At 45.4% G+C, this 12,434-nt stretch overlaps 1 protein-coding gene across 1 annotated transcript in view; it reads left to right on the top strand.

Moving 5' to 3' along the window:
• Nucleotides 1-527: 527 nt before the first annotated feature.
• Nucleotides 528-12,434, top strand: part of TPP2 (tripeptidyl peptidase 2) — a 69,075-nt gene continuing 57,168 nt past the window's right edge. The window contains exons 1-2 of the mRNA XM_007461522.1: nt 528-777; nt 8,358-8,486. Of these exons, the coding sequence (XP_007461584.1) occupies nt 613-777; nt 8,358-8,486 (294 nt within the window). The 5' untranslated portion in view covers nt 528-612. The remainder of the gene's footprint in view (nt 778-8,357; nt 8,487-12,434) is intronic.

Raw genomic sequence — 12,434 nt, 5'->3', positions numbered from 1 at the left:
GGGAACACAATCCCTACACCACTGAATCAAAGAATTCCCTCTCAAAAATTTTTGTACCGGCATTTCGCCAAAATCCGACACTCCTAGGGGTTTAGCGAGCGTGAGTTGGCTCCCTTTCCTCGGGGAAACCGAGGAATCCTGCAGCAGCTGACCGAAAAGTTTAGTCCACAACCACAAGTTCGGAAACCATCGCTTGCCAGCGGGAGGTACCTGTTACAACAGACTGGCAGCCCATTTCCTTTCCCGTTCCCGGAGGAGTGTTTCGGCCCGGGACACGCGGACCCTTTGCTTGGGAGCCGGCCGTCCCCTAAAAATCCCAAACTCGAGTCTCTTTAAGACCCCAGGTTCGAGAACTGAAGCCTCCAAAAACGCCTCCGACTCCGCCTCCTTCTCTGCGGCCCGGGCAACACTCGGGCCCAGCTCCAGAGAGCGGCACCGTTCGCTTACGTAGCAGCGCGCGATTGGCCTCCTCTCCCTGGCGGGCCTGGATTGGCCGGTGGCTGGTCCCGCCCCTTGCCCCCGCCCAGGCCCGTGGCCGCCCGTGTGTCCTCGCGTCGCTCGTCCGCGCGCAGCCTGGCAGTTTGCTTCTTCTTCGCCTTCCAGCTTGCGTCCATGGCCACCGCAGCGAACGAGGAGCCCTTCCCTTTCCACGGCCTCCTCCCGAAGAAAGAGACTGGGGCCGCGTCCTTCCTCTGCCGCTACCCGGAGTATGACGGTCGGGGGGTGCTCATCGCCGTCCTGGACACGGGGGTCGACCCCGGGGCTCCGGGCATGCAGGTGCGGCAGCCGCCGAGGGCCCGGGCGCGGGGGCGCGGGCGGCCGACCACCGGGCCGGGAACGCTGAGGGGACGCGGCGTCGGAGCCTCGCAGGCCGAAGCCCGCTCTGCGGCCGAGGGGGAGCCGCCGGGAGGAGGCGGAGGGCCCGGCGGGGGGCGGGGGGCGAGGGGCCAGCGGCCGGGCGCCCCGGCTGGGCCCTGATCCCGGCCCAGACAAAAGCGGTTGGTCGGGGCGCCCGGGGCCGCCGGTCGCCCAGGAAGCCCCTTCCTACCCAGGCGCCTCCAGGCCCGGGCTCTCGGGCTCCTGCCCAGCACACCGCCTTCTTCCGCGGGTGCCTCGTGTCTTGGGCACCAACCGGCGGGTGCCTGTTATTTGCAAAGGAGGATTTTACTGTTTTGTTATTCATGGGAGCGGGGGGCGGGAAGGAAACAGGGAAGGGGCAAATGACCTATCAGAACTTCATTTTTATTGCTGTCGTTCGGGAGGTTTGGTTTGGGGAGGAATAGTTTATCTTGAAACACGAAAGCCGGCTTTCAAGAAGATAACTCGGTCAACTTCCGGAATTGTTTCCTCTGGTAGTTTTATGTATTCTATTTTTAACTCTCTTCCGCAATGTACTTGTTAGGGTCAGTGAAACGCATGGCTTAGTCTTTGATATAAAGAAGAACGCAACTTTGTTTTTGGCGAACTCTTCAGACTGCATTAAATTATGCTTCCGTATTTTGTTTTTCAGCCTCAAAATGTAAGACAACATACTTCATGATTTTTTAAAGTTATTTTGTTTTGCCCTAGCCACCTTTGAAATCGTTAGATCAAGGTACCATGCCGAAAGGTAATTTTTTAAAATGTGTCCCTCTGTTGAAAGCATTCTCATTAAAGTCTTCAAAGTTTGACTTTTGTAAATTTAGTAGCCTGAGCCTTACACCGAAACCCAGCAGTAAACAGAATTTCACAGTTTCAAGACTCGTCTCCCAAATGTCTAACCTGGCTAATCCTCCTGCACGCTGATCTCTTCCTTGTATCAGTCTTTCCCCTGTATTTCTTAAAACCCTGAAGTTTAATAATTATCCTCCCCCATGCCTCTCCCTCCTCTGCATCCCTTATTGTGCTCTCTTATAACTGAGGTAGCATTTTGGAAGTTAGGATGTAATGCCGTGGGGGGGGGGGGGAAGGGAACCAGTCCGGTTCCCAGTCTGGCTGACTCTGTAGAGAATCCCTCTGGGAACGTTGCTCCCTCCTTTTCATTCTTCAGCAGCACTCTGGAGCGCAGGACCCCTCATGGTGGCCCTGCCAGGCAGCTCTCGTGCATCAGAGAGGAGCAGGTGATGCGTTCCCTCCTGGTAGCTCTGGTGGTCCAGTTTTCTTAAGAACTCCGAAGATGTACAGCAGTGACAGCTACCACCTCATTGAGGCTTCCTTACAGTGCAGTAATGGTTTCCGTTCTGGTATGGTGTGTGCTTACTTTTTATAGGGATAAGTGGGTGGAGAACAGCTGGAGTAAGTGGTCGCTGGCTCTTTTGTCTGGATAATAAGGGGATCAGAAGAATTTGGAGGAGTAGTGTCTCAGTAAAAATGCTTTTGTAGAATTTCCCGGACCTGCTTATCAAATAATTCCATTACTCTCTCTATAAAGTAGCAGTAATTCTCATCCCACAGTGTTGCTCTGAAAATTGAGGCGATTAATTACATGCGACTACTTAAAGTGCTCATGAAAAGTGTTAAACAAACACTGATTTTTGAAGCAAGGCTATTTAGTAGAGGGAGTTTATGCTGGATCTTGAATCACCATCTCTCTGAAAGATAAATACGCATTAGATATTATGTGCATGTAATAATAAATGTTTGAGCAACAGCATGTTTGAAGTAAAAAGAAAACATAACTCTTATCTTCTAACAGCTTGAACTCTGAGGGATTGACCTAAACATGGCCATCTGAAAGAAGTTCACTAAGGTGGCTTGCAAACATGGGTGAATTTTTAAGGTTTTTTTCCCCCCTTTACCTTTAACAAATGTATTTTGTAGATCTGTGTATACATCATTAAGATGAGACAGTGGATAGAAATAAAGTGGAAGGAAAGAGTGAAATAGGAAGAGGAGGTTGAACTGGACATTTGGAAAGGCAGATGGTGTCTGAGTAGGGGACTAGGGGTGCAAGGGAGAGTTTTCAGGAACACAGTGGGGAGTCCCATTCTAGTCCCATTCTTCGGTGACGGCCTTGGGCCCAGTTCTCTTGTGATAGCGTGTAGGCTTTGTTAAATGTAGAGGGGTGGCCAGCATGAGAGGAGGAGTAATTAAATAAATGATTAAGTCTTTTCCTCAGCGAATATTCAGGCACCTGCCAGGTCCCTAACATTCTGCGTTAAGAGATGATGTAGTCCTGCAGATAACTGTTAACAGAGGTTGATCAGGGGACCAGTGAGAGCTGGAGCAATCAGGCTTCGTGGACAAGAGATGGGGCTTGGACTGGACCTGGAAATCCTTGGTAGCCAGCGGGTCTCCTGGCTGCCATTGGTCACCCTTCACATGGCCAAAGTTACTTTCCTTAAAAAACAAAACAAAACAACCCATCACACCTTTGCTTAGTATAAAACAGAACTATTTGGGCATCCCAGTTGTCTTTGCGTTGAAACCCCCGGATTTGAACTTTGCGCAGCTCTTTGCCATTCAGCTCCAGCTCCGCGTAGCCTTGGTTCTCCTCCCACCACTTTTTCCGTCCACATCCAGTCCACCCCACCTTTGAAGCACCCCGCCTGTGCTTCCACCAACAGCATTTCACAGCTTTCCTCTCACCCAGATGTTCCAGGTCTTTCCCCAACACATGCCTTTGCATGTGGGGTTTAATCTGCCTGCAGGCCTTCTACAATCACCTGTAAATGCCTACTTAATCCCTTAAGACCAGCTGGGCCTTCACCTGTTGCCTTTGGGGTTATCTAGTGATATTAATTCAGCCCCCCACTGTGTATTTATGTGTATGTGCCGACCGCTGTGTTAGGACCTGGGGGTTCAAAGAGGAGTAAGGCCCAGTCCCTGGTGACAGTTACTTAGTTTGCTCTCATAGCAATTTTTTCATATCCTTATAGCACTTAAAAAAAATTTTTTTTTTGGCCACACTCAGGCCCTCAGCAGTGAAAGCACGGAGTCCTAACCACTGGACTGCCAGGGAATTCCCTAAAATGTTTCATTTTAGTATATCGGCTTATATACCTTTTTCCTGGTTCAGTTAAAATTCCTTGAAAGCATATATCCAAATTCATTTTGTATGAAATGTGCTTGTAACAATTTGTGTTGAATGGAAAAAAAATGTATATATGTGATAATGTCCACAATTTCCTCATGGGGAAAAAATAGTTTGGGAAGGAGGAAGTAGTCCTGTAAAAGTCTTTCTAATTTTACCTTCACTAAAATATAATGGAGTACAGTAAGGAAGTTATCATAGGTATGCACTTGGTTACTAATAGTGGGTGCTCTCCATTAATTTAAGTTTTATTGCCTCCCTTTCAGTTAGCCTTTGCTGATTCCCCCAAGCTGGCTTTTGTGTTCTTACGTGCTTTCCTAGACACTGTCCTTATCATTATTACTTATCGTCCTATATTGCTGTCCTTTTTTTTTTAAATAAATTTATTTATTTGGCTGTGTTGGGTCTTCGTTGCTGCACGCGGGCTTTCTCTAGTTGCGGCAAGCGGGGGCTACTCTTCCTTGTGGTGCTCGGGCTTCTCATTGCAGTGGCTTCTCTTGTTGTGGAGCACGGACTCTAGGTACGTGGGCTTCAGTAGTTGCAGCACTTGGGCTCAGTAGTTGCGGCGCACGGGCTTAGTTGGTCCACGGCATGTGGGATCTTCCTGGACCAGGGCTCGAACCTGTGTTGCCTGCTTTGGCAGGCGGATTCTAAACCACTGCGACACCAGGGAAGTCCTGTTCTCTTTTCTCATTTGTCTTCCCAACTGGATTGTAAGCTTTCTGAAAGCAAAGCCTGTCTTATTCATTCATCATTATGTTCTTAGAATAACAGTCATTCCATAGTGTTTGTTTATGACATACCATTCTTTGCTTAAAGGAGTATTTTCAGTATCTTCCCTGAAATTTCAAGTGGATGCTTATACGTTCATTTTGGTTTATGCAGGATAGTTTGCGAACCTTCCCCCTTTTGTTCCAATCCTCTACAAACCCTCACCAACTTCGCTGTAACTGTTTCAGTGGAGACCCAAAGTAACTTAGATTCTTGATGTTCGGGGAGAACCTTTGGGCCATTTCTGTTCTGTTCCGCCAGTGGCGCCCAGTAAGCATCTCTCAGTCTCCCACCCCCGTTCCCAGGGCTTATCACCTTAGCTCTCCTCATAGTAACTGTGCCTTCAGGCCCATGTTACCCCTCCCCATCCTCAAAGATGAGGGATAGAGTTCCAATGTTAGCAATTCAGTTTCCTGTCCTCCCAGAGCACCTCTGCAAAATTCTCAGTTGATTTGCCTTTTTAAAACCTGTCCTTCCTAACCCTAAACTCCCTCTTGTATCTTCTTATCTCCAGTGGAGTGGTTGAAGGAAGGACAACTGAGGAAGGACAACCATTTACCTAATGGTTGAAGGAAGGAGCAACTGCATGTATGAGAATTTTTAATGAGAGAGAGAGAGAAGAGAGAGAGATCCTAGTGAGTAAAGCTTGTGGCAGTTGTAGATGGTAAATAAACCACTAAATCCCGTTAGGCTTTCTTCTTTGCTCACACTCATAATGAGGTTTCTAATGAGAGGGATCCGTGTCTGACTTGTTAGTGATCTCTTGTGATTCTCAATCTCAAGTCACCGAAGTTGTTTGGTCATTGAACGAGAAAGCGAAGACAAATGGTTTGTGTTCTTAGTGCTGTGGTGTAGCTTTCAAATTATGTGCTTATTTAGAATACATTTTAAAATAGATTATTTGCTTATGGTCTTAGTACATGATCTGGCTAGTTTTAACTTTATAGGAGAGTATTAACTTCCTCTTACTGGCTTCTATTTTTGTTAGATTTTCTTACATTTTTCTTCATTCCTTTATTTTCATTTTATTTTATTCTTAAAGATACTAGCCAGTCCCTTCAAAATCAGTGTCTGATTTGTTTTTTTTTTAAATAAATTTATTTATAAATTTATTTATTTTTGGGTGTGTTGGGTCTTTGTTGCTATGCATGGGCTTTCTCTGTGGCGAGTGCAGGCTGCTCTTCATTGCGGAGCGTGGACTCTAGGTGCATGGGCTTAAGTAGTTGTGGCACGTGGGCTTCAGTAGTTGTGACACATGGGCTCAGTAGTTGTGGTACATGGGCTCGGTAGTTGTGGCTCGCGGGCTCAGTAGTTGTGGCGCATGGGCTTAGTTGCTCTGCGGCATGTAGGATCTTCTCGGACCAGGGCTCGAACCCGTGTCCCCTGCATTAGCAGGCGGATTCTTAACCACGTGCCTCCAGGGAAGCCCCTGATTTAAGTTTTATCATAATTTTATCAGGATTTGGTATGATTTCTGCAGTGATTTTTAATTATGATTTTGAGCCTTCTCAGTATGTTAGAATACTTGTTACTAGTATAGACAGCCCCCCCAGAAATAAACATCCAACTGATGAATTACCATACATAAAAATAACAGCTGTGCGGCCCCTGACAGAGCTGTCAGCCCCTAGTTGGTCGATGATTGGAGTGAGATCCGGGATCCACCAGCCACCTTGCCTTGTCGGAAAAAAAACGACGTGTGTTTGTTTCCTCCACATAGTGAATTCCCCTGCCTCCTTTTGGGTGCACCCTAACTGTAGAGCTCTGAGGACACTGCAGTTGGTGTTGGGGAGGAGGGCGTGAGACCAGAAAGACTCCTAGTGACAGGCACTACACTTCGTCTTAAAGAAGGGGAATTCACCGGGTGGAAAAGGAATCTGAAGGCTATACTCTTGTCACACTATAGGCATTTTTTTACATTCCTGTTTCTCTCTTGGGGGGGGGGGGTCTTCATTTTCCTGCTGGTAACTCAGCATGTATATCTTGAATGCTGCAGATTCCCTTTCCAAAGCTAGCCCAGAAAGAGCCCGCAAATAGTTTTTCCCACAAAGACAATAAGGTTATTCAGTATTCCTGTTAGCTGTAGCAGTCAGCATGGCCCAAATGAAAGTCTGGGGCTGGCCAAGAAACCACAGCTGAGGAAAATCAATCTTAATGCTAAGTAATTCGTGTCAGGCCATCCAACAATCCCTTATGCCTTGAGTACCTAACAGGCACTGACTGCTAGGTTTGGGGTAGTTTGGTGAATAAAATAGACATAGCCATTGCCCTTATGGAGCTTATCTTCTGATAGTGCAAACAGGTAAAGAGTCACAAACTGTAATTACGAATTGAGTTAAGTTCTGTGAAGGAAACAAGGTACAGTGAGAAAGAGTAATCAGGCTTAGGATGACGAGCCTGATGAGATCATCAGGGAGGCCTTTCTGAAGGGGACGGTATTTTACTAGTAAATGGAAAGGTGAGACTGGGATACCTGTGGAACAACTGAAGAAACAGAGAATTCCCAGCAGAAGGACCTGGCGCAGAAAGTCATGAGGCAGGAGGAAGGTGGCCGCGTCCAAGGGGTTGAAAGGAGACCAGGTGGTCAGAGGCGGGAGTGACTGGCACCCTGGGCAGGGTCCGGTCCCGATGTCTGTGAGCCCACTGAGGGTGTCCAGTGGAGGACTGGCACGACCCGACTGGCTTTGCTGTTGCTTGTGGAGGGCCTCCTGGGAGCCAGCATCGCGTATGAGCAGGAAGTGATGGTGGTGGAGAGGTTCAGGACACCAGTAGTGAAGAATCAAGGGAACTTGATTCTGAACTGTACTTTAGAGGTAGAAGGAAGAGGACTTCCTGAGAGATTTGCTGTGAGGAGTAAACTAAAGAATCTGAGGACTCTGTAAGTTTCTGGCTTGAGCAACTGGGTGTGTGTTGACTTCCTGAGATGGCAAGGCCTGGGGAGAGACAAGTTTGAGTGCTAAGTTTGAACTTGATTTAAGAAGTTTGAGTGTTAGTGTGGCCTCCAATAATGAAATGTTATTAAACATTTTCCCCTTAAAGTTTTGTCCAACCAAAAACTCACCTTCTTCAGACCTTTTCTCAAATGTTAACCTTCCCAGTGACACCTTTCTTGACCAGCCTAATTAGTATTGAAAGCCCCATACCACCTGTCTCCTTTCCCTGCTTGATTTTCTTTGTAGTAGTGATTACCATCTGACATGTTATATATTTGACTTGTTTATTGAGTCCATGTAACAGAGTGTGTGAGGTCAGGAATTTTGTGTTCTGATCATTGCTGTACTCTTGACACCTAACAGAGTGTGGCCTGTGGTAAGTGCCCAAGAAGTATCTACCTGAACACATGAAACCATTTGAAGGATTCTGTGCTGTTTTCTGTAACTAAATCTTCTCGGTAGTATCTGTCAGGCTTTTGGCTTAAAACTTCAGTTCTCTTTTTAAAATGAATGCAGATTTTATAGGATATTTTAGGTATGGGTATATGTGCATGCACACACACACGTATGGGAGCTGACATTGCTTTAAGGATAAAAACTAAAATCTATAATTCATATTTTAATTGTCTCTTAATTTTCAGGTTACAACTGATGGAAGACCGAAAATCATTGATATCATTGACACAACAGGAAGTGGTGATGTGAACACTGCTACAGTGGTAGAGCCAAAAGATGGTGAAATTATTGGTCTTTCAGGAAGAGTGCTTAAGGTTGGAGCTTTTATCTTTTTATTGAATTTTTTTCTTTTTTTTTTGTACTATCACCTCAAAGCATTTTACGTTTTTACCTTACATTTCATGGTATGGTATTAGTTACCTATTGCTGTATAACAGATCACCTCAAAACTTCATGCTTTAAAACAACAAACATTTGTTATTTTACAGTTTCTGTGAGTTGGGAATCTGGGTGTGACTTAGCTGGGTGCCTCTGTTCAAGATCTCTCCTGAGCTTGCTAACTGTCAGCCAGGGCTGTGATTTCATCTGAAGGCTCAATGTGGCTGGGGAAGGGGAATTTGTGGTTATTGGCAGGCTTGGTTCCTCAGCACATGGGCCTCTCCATGCGGCTGCTTCACAGCATTCAGCTGCCTTCCCCAGGCCAAGCAGTCGGAGAGAGCCCAGGTGGAGGCTCTGGTCCCTTTATAAAATGATGTTGGAAGTGATGCCTGTTACCTCTGCCATGTTCTTTTCATTCAGAGTGAGTCAGTAGATCAGCACACGCTTACAGAGAGGGGATTTTACAAGGGCATGGGTACCAGGTGGTGTGGGCCCTTAGGGTCCATCTTAGTGGAAGTTACTGTTTTTGTTGTTTGATAGTGGGCTTGGAATTGGCATTTTTTTGGCTGCTGAATTCTAAAAATTTTAAGATTTAAGCGGAAAGGTGGGAAAAGTGATGAGAATGAAGTTTTGCCTTCCGCTTTTCCCTTCTGGGAACTTGAACTTGAAATATTTAGGCTTTAATATTTGTGGACTTAAATATCTGACCTTGTCTTATTCCATGTACTTGGCAGAAAGGCTGGGGTAAGCTAACATGAAAGATGATTAGGAAACAAACATAAAGCAGTTCATGAGATATTAGCTAATGGGTTTGTTAGATGGCAAGAATTTGATTGTGTTTCAGTACTCTTATCTTTTCAAACAATAAGCAGAATTAGTTTGGAAGGTAAATTTGTGGTTATTTAGATATCTAAAGAGCTATATTTAACTTCCCATCTTTTACCATCTATCTGAATCATGTTTAGACCTTGTCTCTCGGGTAAGATCATCATGGCAGTGTATTAGTTTTCTGTGCAGCACAACAAATTAACACAAACGGCAGCTTACCACATACGTTCCTACATTTACTATCTCACAGTTTATGTGGGTCAGGAGTCTGGGCATGACTTTTTGTGGTTCTCTGCTCAGGGTTCCACAAGACCTCAGTCAGGTGTTGGTTGGGACTGTGGTCTCAGCTGAGGCTCAGGATCGTCTTCCAGGTTCACCTTGTTGTTGGGAGAATTCATTCATGACAGTGTGTTTCTTCAAGGTCAGCAGGAGAATCTCTGCGACCTCGGGGGTGACCCCAGTCTCTCTTTTAAAGAGCTTGCCTGATTAGGTTAGGCCCACCAGGGCACTCTCCTTTTGATGAACTCAGTCACCTGATGAGGGACCTTAATTGCATCTGAAAAAGCCCTTCACCTTTGCCATATTACTTCCCATAACATAATCATAGGAGTAGTATCTCCTTATGTTCACAGTTCCGCTGCCTGTCACAGGCAGATGGCAGGCATTCATATCCCAGTTTTGCTTCTTTTCCCGCGTGTTGTGGACTGCATGTGTGACCCCTGAATTCGAATGTTGAAGCCCTAACACCCAATGTGATGGTAGTAGGAGGTGGGATCTTTAGAAGGTGATTAGTGCTAGTTAGATGAGGTCATGAGGGAGGGGCCCTCATGATGGATTAGCGCCTTGATAAGTGCCCTTCCAAGGGAGAGCTTGCTTTTTCTCTGCTCGGTGAGGACACCATGAGAAAGCCATGCCTGCAGGCCAGGAAGGGCATCTCACCAGAATCCGACCATGCTAGCACCCTGATCTCGTGCTCCTTCAGAACTGTGAGAAAACAAATGTCTGTTATTAAACCACCCAGTCTGTGGTATTTTCTTATGGCAGCCCAAGCTGACAAAGGCACCATGTGCTTTAAAAAGAAATACTGCAGGGAAATGACTTTCTGCACATCTGAATTGCTCTAGTTTTGCCTGTCTTTCCCAAGTCAATCTTGTTATTTAGAGTATGTTTCAAAGAGAAACATGGGATTCCTGTGAGTTACAGTACTCTGGGAAACTAGAGAGCATTCCTAGTAAGTCAGGCAGATTTAGAATCATATAAAGTATCAATGGTATCCTCAAAAATCTTTTTTTGAATAGTTGTAGCCCATGCTCTAGATAAACCATCCACACTTGTAATGTTACTAGTGCTTAAAGGTAGAATTAGTGTATTGTATACATGGCTGTGAAGTAAGATCAGAAAATTGATAGATCGGTATTTACATCCTCTCTCAACTTGGTGATATATTTCTTTAGCTGTGCTGTTAACTGTTCTCAGCCCATCAGTATAGTGGGTTTTTTTAATTTAATTTTTAATTGTATCCAATATGTCTATATAGTTTAAAGAATCTTTTGCAAGGCTTCTAAAGAAAAGTTCAGTCCCCTTTCCATGGATCACCACCAATTCCTGCTCAACCAGGGTTAAGGCTTTGATATATTATCTTCAGAGTTTTAAATGACAAGCTAAAATACTTTTTATTCTTAATTTTTACCCCCTAGTTTTAGACTTTATCTGTAGAATTAAAATTGGAAGAAGAGGGTTTAGCTCTCTGGTCCTTCATTTCTGAGAAATTTTCTTGCATTGTCTCTTGGGCTACTTCCTCGCACTTTTTTGCTGTTCTTTTATCTGGGACTCCTGTTAAGCGGACACTGACCTCTTTAGTTGATCCTCCAGTTTTCTTATGTTTTCTACCTTTTCTTCATTGCTTTTGTTTGATTTTTTTTCCTTCCTGAGAGAGTTCCAAGATGTTCTCAACATTTTCTTCTAGCTCATGTATTGAATTTTGCCAATTTTTAATTGCAGAAGTCTGTTCATGTTCTCTCAGAGCACATTTCTGTGTCATGTATACAGCGTTTTATCTGTGAGAATATCATTGTCTTGAAAAGTTCTGTCTCGTGACTTATTCTGTTCCTCTTCTTCCTCACCTTCTGCTTCCTCCCGCCCTCTCTCTTCCTCTTGATCTTGCTCTCCTTTTCCTTCACCTCCTCCCGACCCTCCTCCTGCTTCCCCGGCCTGTTCTGCTATGTGCTTTGCTTTTGACCTGAGTGGTTTTCCTTGGGTGTCCCCTCACCGCAGCTGTCTCTGATTTAGTGGCACATGAAAGATGATTGGAAGTTCCCTGCTTGTGGAGAGTCTGTGGTGTGGGTCTCACTGTAGGGTCACGATACTATCATGGGAGGCCCCAGGATCTCCGTATATGGTATATTTTTTCCATTGAGATGCCCAGTTACCTCAAAGAGGACCTTCGCCTGTTTGGCCTGGAGTTTGGGGGCAGAGGAGTGAGAGAGGAGCTTGGCCCTCATCATCTGGGGACCTGAGCCTTGAAAGGCACCCGGGGAGAGTTCTTGCAGACTCTTCACTGTGCCTCGTCTCTCCCCTCCTCTGCATAGACCTCTCTAGAGAGTTCACATCCCAGCTGTCTCTCATCAGCTTCATGCAGGATGTGGGGGTAGGCAGCGGGGGTCTAATTGGTCTTCATACCGACTTTCCACCCGTCTTCTTGGTTACAGTTCCCTTCTCCAGCCATACACAGACCATAGCTATACACATGTTCAGTTAATTTTTTTTCAAGCATGTGCAGGTGTTCAGATATTTTGCAGTAGTCATTAAAAAGAATAATGTTGTTAGTCATTGGGATTCTAGCTAGTGGGATCTCTCAGAACTCTTTAGTACACAGTTTTCAGAAAGCAACACAGTAAAGTCTTCAAGTTTCTTTGATTTAACCGTGCTTTAAAGTGAGTTAAATACCTGTATTCTACTTCTCCTTCTTCCAAATAGCCCGTAAACTGCTGACGGTTAATGTCTAATCCTTCTGCTAGTTTAAGATCAATGACAGTTAGGTGCTTTGAAGATTCCTG

The sequence above is a fragment of the Lipotes vexillifer genome, unplaced genomic scaffold (assembly GCF_000442215.2).
Source record: "Lipotes vexillifer unplaced genomic scaffold, Lipotes_vexillifer_v1.1 scaffold655, whole genome shotgun sequence".
NCBI lineage: Eukaryota > Metazoa > Chordata > Mammalia > Artiodactyla > Lipotidae > Lipotes > Lipotes vexillifer.
Note: the sequence above shows the minus strand (reverse complement) of the source record. Positions and strands in the feature narration are given on the sequence as shown.